An 18,893-nucleotide genomic window follows, 5' to 3' on the forward strand; every position below is an offset into this window, starting at 1 on the left:
ACTGTGAGTTGATTATAACTAATCAACTATCATTATAATTATTTAATATCAAAGAACTGTATGTTCTTGACTAAGATGTATATGTGATTCAGGCATAACATAACACATAGATTATGTTCACTTGGCACTGACCCTATCTAATTCTGTCTTGGGATAAATATGCCCAGCACCAAGAGTCCTTGATCACAGATATCCCAGTCAATGAAGAATGCCCATATCTGATGAACTTCCAGACACTGCGAGAGTGGCTGAGAGCCTGTCACTTTTTGGCTCTTTTAATTTTTTTTTTTAATGTTTGGTCCAAATGAGGCCAGCATCCATGGCAAATTTGGGGGAAACTTCCCCATCCTGCTTTCTTTCTTTCCCTATTCACCCTCATATGGATGCAAGAGGAAGAAGTGAAAAAGTAACAAAAGAGCTCAAGAGAGTCACTAGATTCCCATTTTTGAGGGCCGCTTTGAGCCGTTAGCAAGAAGAGAGAGAGTTAACTCTGTTATCTCTTTCATTCTGTTTGGACAACATGGCTGCTCAGAGGAAATTAGTTTAGTCCAAAACAATCTTGGGACTGCAATGCCCTCTAACCCCAGTGATGAATGAGTTATAGCATTTGCATAATCTCACTCATGACCCAGGGAACTATGACATGTACGTACAGCCATTCTTTCTGTATTGCTTCCCAGGTTAAACACAGAGAAGTTATTTTATTGCAGACAAGGAAGAAGTCTTACAGTATATTGTAGATCTGCCTATTCCAGAACACGGTAATCAAGCCCTGCATATATATGCCAGCCCCAGGGTTGAAATCCTAAGCCTGTTCTCTCTGCCCTTTCAAGTTAACAGACTTTGGCCTGTTCTTTTCTAAGGCACCTCTTCCATTTTTACACAATGGCTCAGCTTGGCCTGAGCATTGCTGATTCTTGTCTCAACAGCTTCGTTCCCTACAAGTCCAGGGGAAAGTATTCAAAAGGTTTTGAATTACTCAACTGGCCAAGGTGGCATAGGCTTTAGGACTAAAAAATATCTGTAGGTGACCAGGTTACCCATTCTTGCTTTCAATAAACTCTGGTTTACGTTTAATGCCTGACAAGCCATGGTCCTTGATCTGAAACCAACAAACCATGATTTGAAATTGAAGCTGGTCCTAAATCTACTTTACTGTTATGTCTGAATTAACAGACCTTTTCTTTTTGACAGGACATATTTAGGGCCCTTGCTCCATCTTAGAGCACTTCTGTATCTGCTCCATCACAAAGTACAGAATCACAGAGATGGAAGTGAATCTATGAAGCTTTGCTTGAATAGATGGAGAACAAAACAATCAAGCAATGGAAAACTATGCCTGTTAAACAAACCATAGTTTCTTAGCTATGGAAAAGAACCCAGCCATATCTCTTTTCTTATCCTATCCTCAATGATGCTAGAGGAAGGAAAGACAAACCCTTGTTGTATATTCTAAACATCTACAGAAATGGCTAAATATCAATAGAGTATTTACCCTAAAAGGAGATAATCCATTGTCACAAAAGGGAAAAACTGGTCTGCCTCCATTACCATATTCTCAACAACTCTAAAATGACACTCCCATTTTAAGGTAAATTATATGGGGGAAAACCCTTTTAGGCAAATAAAGCAAGACATTCCAGAAATCAAAAGGAAATGGTACATACGGTACATACAGAATTGACAGTTTTGTGAAAGTTTAGACAATTCTGGTTTGGTTTGGTTTTAAAAAATGACATCACACACATTAGCATCTCTTTAAATCAAATCAAAAGAAGCTGTATCTTTTTTTGGCTCACATGGCTACTGCCATGTCATTCCAGGAAAAATGAATTGTATTTAAGGAGATGCAGACAGGTGCAGCACATGTACCTGTGGGCACACCAAGTCATCTTTTCCCTTTGAATCCAGATCCCTTTATAACACGCTTTGGCATACATCATCATCATCATCATCATCATCATCATCAATAATTTATTAAACTTATATGCTGCTCAACTCTCAACAATTATGGGTGGCTCACAACAATCAAATTACAATAAAGTCAATAAAACATAAAAAATAAAGATAAAAGATGGCAAGCACAATGAAGCGAGGGGTCTCGCTCTCCCTTGCCAAAGGCCTGGGTGAAGAGCCAGGTCTTCACAGCTCTTCTAAGCAACAGAAGAGTGGGGGCCATCTGGACCTTCGGGGGAACCTCGTTCCAGAGGGTGGGCACTGCTGCAGAGAAGGTGTGCTTCTGGGATCCTGAGAGATGACATAGTTTGAATCGAAGGAACTCAGAGCATGCCAATCCTGCTGGATTGAATCAGCTGGGCAGATGTTATGGGAGACAAGTAACCAGGCCGCATGCCATGAAGGAGTTTATAGATATCAACCAGAACCTTGAACTGCATCCAGAAGCAAATCAGCAACCAGTTCAGCCCGTGAAGCAGAGGTGTTACATGGGCATACCAAGCCATGCCCGTTTCTGCTTCCGCTGCTGCATTTTGGACCCGTTGAAGCTTGGAATGATCTTCAAGGGCAGCCCCATGTAGAGAACATTGCAGTAGTCAAACCATGAGGTGACAAGGAAAACTCTTTTAGATAAATAAAACAAGACATTCCAGAAATCAAAAGGAAATGGTACACAGAGTACTCATATTGCTCAACACATCAAAACATCTACTATTTTTCTTCACAATCTATCCATAAACAATATTCTCTACCAGAAAAGCCACGCTAACAAAAGGCCTTCAATTTCTCTTTGAAAATGGACACAGCCTATCCAGATTCTGTATACTGTCTCTCTTAAAAACTATCACTTTATTTCTTAAATGTGTGTGCTGCTCTTTGAAACCAAGTTTTTCCAGGGTAGGTTACCATTTTCATGGCTATGATCAAGGTGACACTGTAAAACTTCCACAAATGGCACATTTGATACAGACATACGTGGAGAGGAGGATCTAGGGCAACTTCTGAAAAATTATTTTGAAGCCATCTTATAACCTCAGGGGAATATAGAAAGATTATAGCATTAAACAGTGCAAATGGATGTGAACTGACTGAAAGCTAAACATTACTGCATGAAAACAAAACAACAGAACTTCATGCAGAGGCAGAGAAGTAGAAGTAGACAGCACCTCTTGCAGAATCAGGAAAAGGAGGGGGGATCTTAGGAATAAGGGTCCTCTGGCTTCCTGAACCCAAGTCAGTCATCCACCTTGGTAGAAATACTGCAAGGATAAATCAATATTTGCTCAGAGGAGAAAAAGAGTGGCTGTACCATTTTCATTTTACAATGATTTGTGAAAATGCACAAAACAATGAAGGATCCTTTTGTGTTAATACTAGGGGTATACATTGTTTCGGATTTGATTTCAAAAAGGTGCTTCAGAACATGCAGGGTCTTGAACATAGCACTTGCCTATAACTCTTTAAAGCAACTGCATATTTGACTAGGATCACATGGCTGCCTTCCATAGCTGCTGCATGATTCCAGGAAAAGATACAGCTACTTTAAATAGCTACAGACATGTACTATGACTATGCCCCTAAATATTCCAAAACAGTTATTTGGAATTCCATCTAGTCAATTAGGAAGAACTAAATTTCAAACTTCCTGAAGCAAGGATTTATTTGGGCCTGATTTGAACTGGTAGTTCACAGTGAATTACTCCAAAATGAAAGCCAAACCAAATATTGTGATTAATGCCTACCTAGTTTTAGTTTCAAATGACCTCTAGTCATTCTAGTCATAGTGGGGATTACAAATAGTTGAAGTCAATGTGAGCTACTGGCTTCCTAAAAGTTTTTAAGAGTGGTCCCTATATAAAAGGCCATTCTGAAATCTTATGAAGTACTGTGTTAATCCTAGGAAATCTGAATATTTCAAACATGATTCCATTAAATAGATTTCTCATTTTTTAAGGAACAATTCTGTAACAACATTTTGGTAATAATATACTGTAGCTACTGAATAAAAAAATGTAATTTGCAAGCAGAAAGGTTTAATACGAAGCAAGCTACAAAACATAAGGCAGCCATAAACAGAAAAAAGGTATCTAATCTTCTTTTTAAACTGGAGGAACCATACCTGTGACTTTCTTACATTCTCTACCACCAAGTTATGGTCCCTCCTGATGAAGGAATCTAATCCTATCCACACAGAGGGAACATGTACAGGAACACCTGTCTGCAACTCATTAAAGCAACTGTGTCTTTTTCCAGAATCACGCAACTGCTGTGGGGAGGCTTCTTCTGTAACCACGCAATCCTGAAATCAGACACCCCTGAAATTCAGCTCTGGGAAGAGCATCACTAAAGGACTACCATACTGGAAGCAGAAATCCATTCTAAGGAGTATCCTATGGCTGATCTGACCTCCCCGCCTCACCCCCCCCCATACAATGGCATGATGAGCTCTACACAGAATCTAGCTTTCAAACAGGCTTAATATTTGTTGAGGTATTCAGTCACCATTCAGCCACAAGCTAAGCTGAAGAACTGGGTTTATAAGGTATAAACGGAATCCACCCATAAGGGCTGTCATTACTAATTCACAAAGATTATGAACTCATTTGTACACATGGCAGTTAACTGAATAACACAGAAGGAAAAAAAGAGAACCCTAATTCAATAAATTTAGACCACCCTCCCAAAGATGTGGTATTACACCCGTTATTTCTTCCTGCATGGCTAATGTTCAAAGTGGCTCCAATTTGAGGAATTGTAATTCAGTATCTCTGGAGTGCAGCAATTGGAGGAAGGATGAGATACATAGCAGGGGAAACTGATAAGAAGAAGATGGTACAAGAGGAGACACAAGAGAAATAAGCTGCCCAGAGTTTGGTTTAAGATGGGCGGCTATAGCAATGTTTTGAATAAATAGATAATAAAGCTAAATTTGTTCCCATTAGGATGTGCACCACAAAAAAATAAACATCAGAGGAGAAAAATGCATTAAAAAGCATGGTAAAAATTATTTAGAAGCAAGTAGACACAACTGTATGAAACTATTTTAACAGTTCAGCTGCAAAGGTATCTGGAAATTCAACAACACTCTTTTGGCTATTTATGCTGTTTTTTCTGATGCTTTTTTGAAGGGCCCATGATATTCAAAAAATAGAGTGGGAGAATGAAGTACACTCTTTTGACAGTTTACTTTGAACACACACAGCTCCATGTTTTATCTTCACAGATGATTTTAAAGTGCTCAGTAAGTTTTTCATTCTTTTCTATCTTTCTTTTTATACCTTTCCCTTCTGTGACAGAACAGATTAAAAAAGAAGAAATGGACAGGTCCATGCATGAATAGCTGCCTGACTCAAAATGTATATTTTCTAAGGGGAATCCACATAAACAGGTGCATGTTACATTTTTAAAAAACATGCAAATCCTGACAGAAATTTAACTTCAGTGATAACTATTTTTTTCATTAAAGTACAGATTCTAAAAAGCATGAAAAACTTGGGCATTAAAACCTGCAAGACTACAGAGAAACATAATTCTATTAATAACTTTAATAGGCATCATAGATTACAAACTACAATATTCTCTATCTTAACTCCTGGACTACATTTCAACTTTTATTTTCCTACAAGGGAAAGTTCTCAGGATATAGAGCTACTTAATTTTGTTTGCAAGTTTTATTAGCTTGTATAGCTTCAAAGTATGATTCCCCAGGTCTACCATGTTGAAAAATTAACACAACTAAATCAACAGCTTCCAAGGAAAAACTTTTTTTGAGTTTTCCAACACTACAAAACCATCAAACAAACATGAAAAGAAGTTTCAGAAGAAAGAGACCCAATTTATGCTAATTTGGACCAATTTTTAAAATAAGCTTACTTATTAGTTTACAAGGTTTTTTTTTTCCAACTTGCACATCTTCAGAACCTCCACTATATTCCTCACGCTATCTAAATAACACAGGTACCTATCTGTATTATTCATAGTGATCTCCAAACCAAGCTTAGATACACTTACCCCAACAGTCAAACTGAGCTGGTCTCGGTCTGGCAGAAGGACACACACATTCCTAAAATCCAAAGGCATCTTCTTTGGCAATAGCTGTTTGCTCATTGCAGAACTGGTTGTAAACTTCTCATACCGCTCCGCCAAGTAACAATGCCGCAATCAGAGCCTTGGGAATCAAGCCAATTTCGTTCGTATTCTTTCAACCTGAGAAATAAAAATCCTTAGAATAAGGGGTAGGAGTACTTTGTAGCGAGAAGCGACAACATTAAATGATTCTCCGTAGCTTCATTCTAAGCAGCAGCTCTAACAACCAGCATCTCACTGAGCTTTGGCGTAATTATAACTAATCTTCACATTAGTCAGCTCTTTTACTGATTAGCAGCTGGTTACGTTACACTGTAGGTGGGAATACTAGCCTGGGAAATTATCTGAGGGAGGCCCAGAAAAATGGCATCCACGGGTTTACATACCCTTCTCTTGAATCAGCTACTTTATCCTGTGTGCCAAGTATCATAGTCCAGAGATGCTGGTAGATGATTTTATTTTATTTTTTTTGCACACTTGCTTCCCCTACGTGACAGTCAGCTTTTAAAAAAACAAAGTCCTGAGTCACTGGAAAGAAAGGCAGAGAAAGCAATGTACGGGCCAATAAGAATGAAGGGGGGGAAAAATACTTAGAACATTGGACCCGAGATTACACAGTCATCAGTAAATAGCACCAAAGATGACTCAGAGGAGGTGCAATCATGTGTTTCTGTGGACTTAAGAGTATTAGTAGAAGTATGTGAGGAAGTTTTTCTTTTAATCTAGCACCTAATTACATTGGAACAGAGGGAAATGAGGCACACCGCAGAAATGCTCTGTACTGTGTAATAAGGCACCACTGCGTTAGTATCTCTCTCGAAATATTCCGCACCTCTACAGACGGCAGCACTTGGCACTTCGGCTAATCTCAAAAACTAAGCAGGGACAGCCTGGTTACTCCTTCGAAATGAGAGCACCTAACTATTCCAAGGCTGTTGGATAGATGAGCAAAAGGGTGCATTGTAACCAATGAAAGCGGGTGGGGGAGCCCCAGAAATCTGTTTTTCTGTATGGACGTATTTAAGACTCTTTCGTTGTTAAAAATGCCCTGTAGTTTTTACAGGTCCTGAAGTGCACCTCATTGTTGCTCCATTCTACCTAGTTAATACCTCTGACTTAGACCTGTCACACTAACAGGAACTTACTGGATCCAGGTTCTATAGTATATGTTGACCTCATGTCCAAAATGAAAGACAATGGACAACAATGCCTATTTCCTCCTTTGACTTTTAATATTTGTTTGGAACCTCTAGCGTGTGCTATAAGACAAGATTATAATATCCATGGTTTATATCTTAATTCTGCAGAACATAAATTAATATTATATACTGATGATATTTTATTATTGATCTCTATATTCCATGCTTCAGTTCCAGTTCTGATGCATTTAATAATATGTTTGGGAAAACAGCAGGATATTGAATTAACTGGACCGATTCAGAATTTATAGGTAAAACTCCCTTCATGAATTTATTAGGCAATTATCAGTTTCAGTTTTGCAGTAAATATGTTACCTATCTTGGGGTTCTTATTTCACGTAATTATGGCAGATAATCACTTCAAATATGAATAAAAAATATAGATCTCTTTGGATTGCAGTAGATGGCAGCCTTTAAACCTTACCCTTTGGGACAAGGTTAATATTCTTAAAATGAATTGTTTAGAATATTTTGCCTGGTTTTGAATGAATCTGGATTGGGCTGAGAAAGTGTGATTAGCCCAAACTTTGCTAGTGAGCTTCCATGTCCACACCATAAAGGAACTTGAGAGTGCATATAATTAGAATATAGTTGTGTACTAATTATATGCACTCTCAAGTTCCTTTATGTTTTTTTTTTTTGCACCTATTTCCAATTGATGTGGACATGGAAGCTCACTGGCTAGGTTTGGGCTAATCATACTTTCTCAGCCTAATCCAGATTCAGGATCCAACTACGGCCCAAACCCAGTTCAGGATCCAACTACAGTACGCATGACTGATAGCCATCCAACATCTGCTAAAATACCTTAAGCAGAAGTACCTCTTTACTCAGCTTCTAAATTTAATTCAAAATGACAGTTTTGAAAGACCAGAACTGTGGAACAGTGACAGTTCAAGAAATTATCTTTGTTGATTCCAAGGTCTATCCGGTAGGTACTATTTCTATTTAAAAATGTGCTGATGACCAGCAAATGACCCTTAAGCATACCTCCTCTGTCAACCATCTGATGTACTTTCCCCACAAAGCTGAGGTCAGCTCCGGCCAGAGAAAAGAGATAACTTTGATGAGTATCATTTGGTTTCCAGATAAAGTTGCAGCTAAGATTATCAGTCCAAACCTGCCTGTAGTATATCAATGATTCCTAAATGATGGATTAGGTTTTCAAACTGGGTAGCCTCTGGAATGCATGAACGATGACTAACACACACAGTTGAACCAAGAGAATTTATTTATTTATTTATAAATCAGATTTACATGCTGCCCATTTCACTATCAGTGACTCTAGGTGGCTAGAATCAAATTTACTCTGAACAAAATCAAAACACCTCTCTACCCACCCACCCCCAAAAAACCAAACCCCAAAACATGGCATACCTTGCTCTAAAACACTAGAAAGTAGGTAATTTCAAGGGGAAAAAAAAAAGCTTTAAGAGTTTTCTCATTTTTCTACTTTTGGATGTCCCTGAAAAGCATCTTTCTGGTTCTGATATTTAAAAGCAGAGATGCTGGACTGAAGAAATGGTTGTTTTAATGCATTCCAGGTAGATATGCTAATAGACCTCAAGTTTTCAATTTGCTCAGACATTAACCCATCTCCTAATGGTTCAGTACTAGAGGCTTGAATGGATGGGCAAACAATCGTATCAGTCATTTCAAGAACCACAGTTGCCCAATAGCCATTAATGATCAGTAGTGATGATAGTATGATATAGTGTGTAGTATGTGGTATGTAGTATGTAGTAGTAGGGTGATGATGATGATGAGCTGGAAGGGCAGATTAATGATCAATAACTCTTACTGTTGAACCAGTTTGGTGTAGTGAGTAAGGCACCAGGCTAGAAACCGGGAGACCGAGAGTTCTAGTCCTGCCTTAGTCACAAAACCAGCTGGGTGACCTTGGGCCAGTCACAACCTCTCAGTCCTAGGAAAGAGGCAATGTCAAAGCACTCTGAAATCTTGTCAAGAAAGCTGCAGGGACTTGTCCAGGCAATCACCAGGACTCAAAGGCACCAAAACAAAACAAAACAAAACACCTCTTACTGTTAGAGTAGAGGAAATAGAAAATATTTCTTCATATGACCATCCAGTCAGATTATCAGAAACATCTCCACTTGGTAACTGCGCAACTGTCAAACTCTACAGGAGTATCTCCCTGTTCTCCATATTAATAAAAAGGAAAGAAAACCATTCCTTTTGTAAGTTATAAAAGATGGGAAGAGGAACATGAGACGTTAAGCTAGATAGTGAGTAAGTATCCATGAAAATACACATAACGTGGAATGATGCCCAACAGGCTTGAGAAAGAATAATTATGAGGCATACAATAAAACAACACAGTGTGAAATAATCGTGCTCAAAGTCCCAGCCAATCCTCTCCTAGGATACTCCATTCCACCTCCTTTCCAACCACTTATCATTTTACCTCCTTCTCCTATCATGAGGCTGCATGAAGTCTTTGGCACACTCTAGCTTATTCTACATCTGTAAACTTGGGGGTTAATCTGAATCTATAATTATCTTATTTTGTGAGTGGATGCACCAAGATGCAGTCTGCTATATGAAGATTTATACTTGGAAAATTAATCCAGTATTGATATATTTCAGATCTGAGGCACCACACCACACTTGTTTGGAGTACCTGCAGACTAAGTGGAGCTGCATCATGACAGAAAGCCAAAATTCAGCAGTGAAGTAGGAGAAGATTCTTGCAGTGGAAAAATAGAGTTTCAGGGTCAACATGCAAAGATGGGGGTAAAGACTGCCCACTCTAATTGATAAAATGGCTCAGCATCAGAATGGTATGCTTGTTAAGGGCAAGGATAGGTAAATTACTTCCACTCTCTTACCATTCCATATATGGTTCATTTCATCAGGCAGTTAAAATCAATTCATCCAACCAGCTATTTATATCCAGTGCGTGGATGGCAAATATTTTGAAAGGAAACGCTGATTTAAAACCAGGAGATGAAAGTCAAAGCCACAGAGCCACATATATTTTCCAGAAATATTCTGCTTTCTTTAATTCTTATATCTACATAAACACTGTTACCTATGAAGCAAATGATTTATTGCATCACCTCCCCTAATAAATTATGGGTTAAATTTCCTTGTGATGCACAACAAACCAGATCACTTTCAAAGCAATTAATTCTCATTAGAATTCTGTGCTTTATTTCTGTGAAGCTCCTGGGTTCAATTTCCCTCAGTTAAATCAGATTATGCACACAATGCATAATGCACACAAGTATGATTTATTAGATCACAGAAATCCAAAGAATATAAGCTGCTATATAGTCAAACCACTGGCCCATACTTGTACTCTCTCCAGGATTTCAGAGATGGCTTTCTCCCAGCCCTACCTGAAGAGGCCAAGGATTAAAGGATTAAACCTGGGAAACATCTTTACCACTAAGTAAGCCCCCACCCAAATGTCCATTGCTTGGGTCTTTGATACAAGAACTATGAACATCATTACTGCCATGCCCTTGAACATGGAAATACAATAGGGCACCAGAGGCTTAGGTTTACTGACTGATTATACCAGAAGTCAAGATTTCCCCCCCTCATTTTAGCTATAGCACCGTTCAGCACAAAACGGTCTAGTATCAACAGCTTTAATCTTCACTCTGAAAGAAGGGGAATTAAGTATGTGATTACTCTTGATTTCAGTCTACCCCTTACTTTCATTGTTCTGAATAATTATCCTACCTGTAAGCAGCAAAGTAAAAATTGCTTGGCAGAAGGCCCAAAAGCCAATCAATAGATCTGAGTGTGTCACTGTTCATGAATGCTTGAAATTAACACAAGCAAACAAACAGCACAAAAGACCCACAGTGACAGACAAAAACCCAAATACACTAGTTATATTTTTATTGGCCTTAGGAACTCCCTTGGCAAGAATGGAACACAGAAGGTAGCACAATTTCTATGGTAGCCATGCGTATTAGGAAATTGCTTGGCTCCAGATCTAAACAATGTTAAATACACTTGGTGGGTTAGGCTACCTGGCAGCAAAGGTTAAGTATTGCTGTTAAAAAATTGAGCAGTTAATCAAGGCAAAAATGGCGGGCAATCTCTTTGTTATGACAAGAGATCTTTGTTTCAATACTGCAGATTTCAACATTCATGATGTACTGAAGATAAGCAGAACACGGAGACAAAATAGAATGGAAAGATGTAGTAAATTCAACACTTATGGCCTGCCATAACAGTGGGGCACTATGCTGGTCTTTGACCATAAAAAGATTGATTTGAACAGTGGGGCAGAAGGGTGCAGCTCTGATATACATGAATTCACATGGAACATTTAGAATCTAGTATGTTTCTCCTTTCTGCAATACAATCAGGGATGAAATAGTTATAGGACCTTCCTAGTGGTACTCTGGGAAATCTCTTGGAGAAAATGCAAGTGCAGTAAATGAATGTCTGCAATCACTATCACTCAGTGCACAGTCAGCTCACCAGAAACAGAATGGATGAGAACGTTTCTTTCCGAGCTCCCCATAAAGACAATCATCTACACCAGTCACCAATGCAAATGTTTGCAGGAAGCAAAATGTCCCAGGTTCCTTGCAAAATGCACATGAGAGAAAAAGTATGTGTCTCCTCTGCAAGTTGAGCCAGTAAGGGCATTGCACCTGGGATGTTGGAAAGTGACCCAAAAAACTATGAACTTTTTCCTCCCATTTCCCTGTGTTAGACAGCAAACTCCAGAACAGACTGAGCAAATACAAAGAGGAAGGGAGCACAACACAACACAATACAAATGTTGGCAGATTTTGACTAGTCATCACATATAAGTCAGTTCCTAATGCTTTTTTTAAAAATTAAATGAATTGGATTTTTATAAGTTTCAATTAGGTTTTTAATGAAAAAATGTTTTGCAAAAAGAGCCCAAAGTCATATGTAAAATATGTAAAAGTAAAAAGATTCAAGGGGAAAGTAAGACTACCATCTTTTCCTCCAATGCATTAGCATAACATGTGACAGCAATAAGGTGAACTGCATTCAAATGTGCAGCTTCCCTGCCATGTTCTAAAATAATAAAGTAGCAGTGTTTTTCCTAACTATTACTATGATATGGCAGAACACGTCATGAAAGAAGAAAACCCTGAATATATTGCGGGGGGGGGAACTATAAGGAAGCGTGGAAGGCTTCAAACAAATGTCAATTCTTAATTCATTTTGCATACGGTACTCTTAGCTCAAGGTGAGCTTTTACTATGTATGATTTGGCTTTTGAAGAGCTGTGGGAAAAAATGTTGATTGCTAAGTACTGTATTCCTTTTGAACACAATTATTATACAAACCAACCCACTTAAGATTTCCTTAACATTTCATGAGGATCTGAAAACACAAAATGCTTTTAATGCTCCTGTTTAGCAAAGATATGGAGTTTCTTATAAATTCTATCTTGTATTTCCTCTAAGCAAAGAGAGAACAGTCACCATTTTCTACACTGTATAACTGATCTTGTAGCCAATATCCATGCATCCCATCTTGTTTAGCACATAACTCCAAGAACATTCATTTGTAAATAAAAGTTGGTCCTGTTATTACCTAAAAACTCTGTGTACTGTCTGGAAACTTGCATATTCTTACACCCACAAATCAGCCAATTAATAAGCATTTCACATTCTTTCTTTCATCAAAAGTAGTGAACAATCCTGTTTTTTGTTTTGTTTTGTTTTTTTTATTACAGCAACCACTACAACAGGCAAGACATAAAAAGTATTGGCATGTGCAATATAGCAGGTACCATAGCTATTAAGAGAATGCCTTTGGGATGTTTTTTAAAGAACTTAATGTTATTACAGTTTGTTTATAATTTAACAAGATTTATTTTATTAACCTCCTGTCAATCCTCAAGGCAGGGATTTATAACTACATTTTTCAAGAAAGAAAATAACCATGTTGAAAAAAAAGGTTGGAGGGCAGAAGACTTAGAATTGAAAAGAACCTAGAGCAGCTTTTCTCAGCCTGAACCTTTTAACTGAGCTATACTATAACTTCCATCACCCTCAGCTAGTACTATTGCTTGTAGTGCTGGTGAAGACAGTGTGAGCTATAGACTATACCAGGGAGAACATCAGGTGGAAAAATCTGGTTTAGATGTCCCCACAACAGACAATGGAAAAGGAGTGATGGAAATCTCTCTCTCTCTCTCTCTCTCTCTCTCTCTCTCTCTCCCTACCCTACCCTACCCTACCCTACCCTACCCTACCCTACCCACCGGCTTCTGTAGGAGCTGGAATCCTATTTACACAGGAATTCAGCTTCCATAAAAGTTTGTTCATATCCTTTTGAGACATCCATATCTCAACATGACGATATCAGAACAGGGGTGGGAAACCACACAAGCTTGGGCCAAGATCAGGGTTACAGTTTGCTATAATTTGAATCCCATGAAGACCGTACACACAATACTGTGTATCCTCTTCCTGCCCATTATTCAAACTTGAACATTAATTCCTGGAGGTGGAAAAATACCTTTTGCTTCTATTTTTCATTAGAGTGCTAGAGCTAGACCATTGAAACAAATAAACCAGTCCTGCAGATTAATACTTCCTTAGTAAGTAGGAGCATTCTTCATTATAAGAACATCCTGGATTTAAAACCCAGTTCAACCATGAACCCTTGGGGACCCTTTTGCAACAAATAAATAAATAATGAGGTAAACCTCAAACAGGCGCCAAGGAAAGAAAGAAAAATTGAATTGCCCAAAGCATTAGAGCTTTACTGAGCCAGCAACTGCATCTTCTGCTATGGTGCAATTATTTTCTTGCCCTAGAAGAACCTGCTTGCCATTGTTGCCTCAATAAAGATTACATCAAAATACCTCAGCAACTCCAAACATTCTCTTGGCACCAATCCATTTCTTTTCTTCACTTGCTAATCATTTGGTTGCAGTCTTTTTTTAAGTTAATGAAGTTGCTGTTTCTTAGCTTTATCTTATTACCTATTAAATATATGGAAGAAATAACACATTGTACCCATTAAATATATGGAGAAAATAATATTGGCCTACCTTCCAGGCTGTTACAGGTAAATGCACGTATGAGCTCATTGTGCAGGTAGGAAAAGAGCTTCACTCTAGAAAACCCAACGAGGTGGACCCTGCAATCCTAATTCTGAAATTCAGTGAAAAAATGACTCATATCCTCCATTCTTCTTCCTCAGGAAACATCACTAAATTCCAACATATTCCCATTGACCAAACTCATCTTCTCTGCCAGTTACACTTATCAGTTGTACTGATAATGCAAGTTTAATCCAACATCAGAACCCTGGAACCCTGAGTACATTTTGTCCAAATGCCCAAACATATAAATCAGAATTGAGGAAGAATATGTGAACTAGTACCAAACAATAAAACACTCAAGGTAATTTTATAGATAGACAGAAAAATAGATCACTGGAAATATTTTACAAAAGCAAAGACTGATCACTAGACAGATTATCCAAGAGATGAGACTTAATACTTGGTGTCGGTTTTTATAACTGCATTTGGAATCAGTTCCTGAGGGGAAAGTCCCAATCCTTTCTAGGAGACAAGGCTGTGCTTTAATCAGATAAGATGAGGAAGATATTTTTATATAGCTGCAGACCAGCAAATCTGACTGTGAAAAGAAAAAAGAAAACCCACAGTTGTTGGAAAACAAGCAGGCAACACAGATCATTTCTGGCATGTTTTGGTTCTCGCGGCTTTCATCACAAGAGACACCATTTTACTACAGCTTGTTGTGGTAGAATTCTGGATCATCCCAGTTAGGACTGAAGATGGAGCTATTCCCATTTTGAAGGTTCCCCTATACATTAAAACAAATATTAGAATTGTCCACCAGGGAATTGGCTTTACAGAGTCTCTTTTTTATGTAGTAATATTACACATAAGTTTTTTTAATATTTAAATTTTTTTACTGGCCACCTGTACTGTACTGTAGCCCCAAATTCTGTCACTTTTGGCCTTTCCTCATAAGTTATGATTCCATATATTAGGAACATGTGACAAAGGCCACCCATTCGTGCTTCACTCCCCAAATCATTCCTTCCCCCACTGGTCCACAGATTTACTAAAATGTACGCTTTCGATCTCTTCTTCGCCAGCATGCAAACAGCTTCTCTAAAAATGAACATAATGTAACTTTGATGAGAAAATATCACTAAACACTATTCATGTATTTAAGGGACTAAAATGGTGTACGCCACAGTGGCCCATCCCAAATGCCCTACCACTTTGTGGCCTTTCAAAATGACAGGCAGGAGCTCTACAAATTGGGGGGGGGGGCAGGCAGCATATTCCATAGACATGGGGCTGCCACAATGCTGCTTTGCTTCCCCGTCCAGCCCCTCTTAAACTGCCCTTCGTGCTGCAGAGAAAGTCTGCAAGGGGAACCTGTCCTAGTTCAGTTAAGCCATCTAGGTGATTAAGAGTCTTAATTGTGCACGATATCTAACTCTATAGTCTACACACATTCAATGAATGCAGAGATTCCTTCAATCCTGAATGTCTGTTCCTGCTTTCTCCTTCACATGTTCTCTCAATACACAGAAAAATAACAGATGAAAGAGTTTCACTGAATGCCTTCACCCACATCTGACTGCTGATCTTTATGTGTACAAGTGTGCAAGAGGGGATAACCCTAAAATCTATAGAACTACAGAAAATCTTTTAAAAAGAGACAGATCCCAAAGCAATCCAAAATGAGAACTAACCACACCCACTGACGATTAAATCATTAAATGCTGAGTGAATGTGGGATTCTGTGTGTCTCAAATGGAGTAGCTTCGAAAACACAAGACTAAAAATTCATGCAACTAGCTGAACAGTTGGGTTAAGTCTATGTCCTTTAATTCTTAAAGGAGGCAACGTTCTTTATTTTGCTATCTGGATAGTCAGAGGAAAATGACTAGCTTCAGAAAACAAGCACACATGGCATTTCCAGATGACAATGTCCGTAGTTTATTCCCTGTAGGTAAAAAAAAAAAAAAAAAGTATGAAGCAGCCCTAGACACACAATTTTAATTGAAGGAGTACAGCAAAGTTTACCTTCTCAGCTGAAGCACTCATCTTTTAGTTAAAATGAACCCCCTTGAACAGCACATTTTCATAGAAATTCCAAAATTCAGTTGCCTGATAAACTTGTTAGATGTATATCCTATACATACATCCTATATTTGGATTTAATTTTTTTTAAAAAATAAGTATTTAAAAATAAGTAAAACCGATCTAAAAGATGCACTTCAACCCTGTAATGCAATTGTCTAATGCTACTGATACCCAACCATACAAAAAGTCAGGGGAAAACCCCAGCGGGGCAGGGGGTTAATGTAATTTTAAACGTGTTTACTCAGGGGAAACCTTTTCAAGGTTAGAGCAGCGGAATTTAAAATTATATTCATCGTTTCTTCTAGCATAACTTTATTTCAAACGCTTGCCCTAGAAACTACTGCAGATCAAAACCGAGAAGCCAAATTAAACGTTGCCGTTTTTATGCAGAGCTAGGCTATCTACATGTTTTTTTTAAAACAAGGCATTGTTCAGGAAAACTTTATCCCAAAGAGGTGATTTTTCGGGAGCGCACAACACTGAAGAAATGAACATTCAAGACTAATTCTCTGAAGCCGGTGCCTGCTAAACCTGTTGCTTGGCACGCGACTCTAAAAGTTAGCACCGCAGAGAACCTCTAGCAACATAAAACAGCCAAGGAGAAGAGCAGTAACGACTATTTTCAGCTTCATGCTGCTCTGAAGTTTGACTAAGAAAGCCCATAAGGGTGATGGTACTGTTCATGCCAGCCGATCGCGTAAAACGTGGGTTAAACGGAGCGCGCGTGCATATGTGTGCGCACACATAAAATATGCAGATGGGGGGGGGATCCAGGAGCTAGTACTTACAGCCAAGTCCTGCGTGCAGAGCAGCAAGTAGCCGATGAAAGGGAGAATGTATTAATTTGACTCTGACAAGGGCGGTCACCCCTTTCTCCTGGGTGCATCTAATCTTCGCGCTTCCCCCGAGAACTCAGTCAACCTTATCCTCTATGGAGAGATACCATCGACACATCACAAAGAGGGAGAGTCGATGGGATTCTCAGAGGGCGGAAATCCAGCATCGGGAGGCTCCCTTCAACCTCGCCCTTTGGGATTAAGGGTTAGCCGGGTCGTCAAACCCTCGGCGTTGCCAATCAGCCGCCAATCGCGGCGCCGCTCCCGCGATCCCACCCCCGCGTTTGCTTTGTGGCGCCTTCCAAACCGAGCTGCTTGTAAACAGCGGAAAGGGCGCTTTGTTGCTTTCTCAATGGAGCCCCACGTGGAGAGGCGGTGCCCGAAATACGTAGCAACCCCGCGAAAACCGAACAGCGGCAGCGGCGGCGGCGGCGGTCCCCCTTTTGGGTGGATGCGGGGTTCGTCAGTCCAGGCGATCGCGCAGCTGCGTTGGTTATAGTCCGGGTCGGTCCTCCTGATGCTGGAATGCCCACCAGGAAACCAGTAATGTGGAACTGCTGCCGTGCTGCTTTTGAGGCGTAATGAAAGTGCTTTGTGGCGGGCCACTCTTTAAATATAGCAGGAGCTAAGGCTGTAGAGGAGAATCGCGGAAGTTGTAGAGTTTCGCTGGAGACTTCAGCTGAGGATTAGCGCCTTGCAATATGTTTTAGTCCGGTGCTTCAGACCTCACTAGTGGGTGATTCATAAGTAACTCATACGTGGATTCATTTGGGTCGCATTTCGCCAGCAAAAAAGGGGGAGGTGATGGTCACCAGCTAACATAAAAATGAGGTGGGGGGAAGAAAGAGGGGAAATTTATCTTTTAAGACAATGAAAAAAAAAAATGGTCCCAGGAAGAACAGCTATGGGCCTGAGGATCACTGGCTTACAGTTTCCTGAAAGACACTGTTACTGTACTTGCTGGGTATTCAAAAGGCTTTATGCAGCCACCCATTTCAGTGTATGACTCTGAATGGCTAACAACAATTTAAAAGAACAATAACGCAAGTAAAATAATAACAACAAAAACCAGTATAGTGCCATGCTGCCCAAGTCTGACTCAGACCCTCCAAAACATATGCAGAGCAGGCTCACTAAAAATCCTGGCCTAATGCTCAGGGGAATAGCCAGGTCTTTAAGGCTTTATGGAAGGCCAACAGGGTTGGTGCCATCTGGATGGGGGGGGGGGCATTGTTTCATAAAGCGGGTGCTGTGGTAGAGAAGGCATATCTCTTGGTCCCATTAGATGACACTGCCTTATAGAGGGGACCCGGAGCATGCCCATTTGGTCAGATCTGGTGGGGTGGGCAGAAACAATTTGAGACAGGCAGCCCATAAATAACTCGTCCTGCACCATGAAGGGCTTTGTAGGTAATATCCAGCAACTTTGATTGCACTTGGAAGCTTACTAGGAGGCAGTACATCTTGGGAAGCAGTGGGATTATGTGGGCATACTGTGGTACCCCCAAATATTCTGTATTCTAGACCAGTTGAAGCTTCTGAATACTCCTCAAGGGTAGCCCTGTGTAAGGTGCATCGCAGTAGTCCAAATGGGAGGTGAGTAAGGCATGAGTGACCATCAGCAGGACCTCCTGGTCTAGAAACAGGCACAGTTGGTACACAATATGGATTTGTGCAAAGGCCCTCTTGGCCCCTGCTGCCACC

General features: G+C 39.7%; 1 protein-coding gene across 4 annotated transcripts in view; it reads right to left on the minus strand.

Annotated features, from left to right (window-relative positions):
• Positions 1–17,547, minus strand: part of FRMD1 (FERM domain containing 1) — a 43,949-nt gene extending 26,402 nt beyond the window's left edge. For 2 of the 4 annotated variants that reach the window (XM_025170914.2, XM_015889197.3), the window contains exons 1-2: positions 17,142–17,547; positions 5,968–6,162 (exon numbers count right to left, since the gene is read on the minus strand). In XM_025170914.2, coding sequence (XP_025026682.1) covers positions 5,968–6,063 — 96 coding nt within the window. In that variant the 5' untranslated portion in view covers positions 6,064–6,162; positions 17,142–17,547. Of the gene's footprint in view, positions 1–5,967; positions 6,375–6,428; positions 6,532–17,141 lie in introns of those variants that run through there. The other 2 variants (XM_025170913.2, XM_025170912.2) reach the window with 2 other exon arrangements.
• Positions 17,548–18,893: the final 1,346 nt, after the last annotated feature.

Source organism: Python bivittatus, unplaced genomic scaffold (assembly GCF_059951505.1).
Source record: "Python bivittatus isolate LINGU-HERP-01145 unplaced genomic scaffold, Pbiv_v1 ctg000020_np1212, whole genome shotgun sequence".
Classification (NCBI taxonomy): domain Eukaryota; kingdom Metazoa; phylum Chordata; class Lepidosauria; order Squamata; family Pythonidae; genus Python; species Python bivittatus.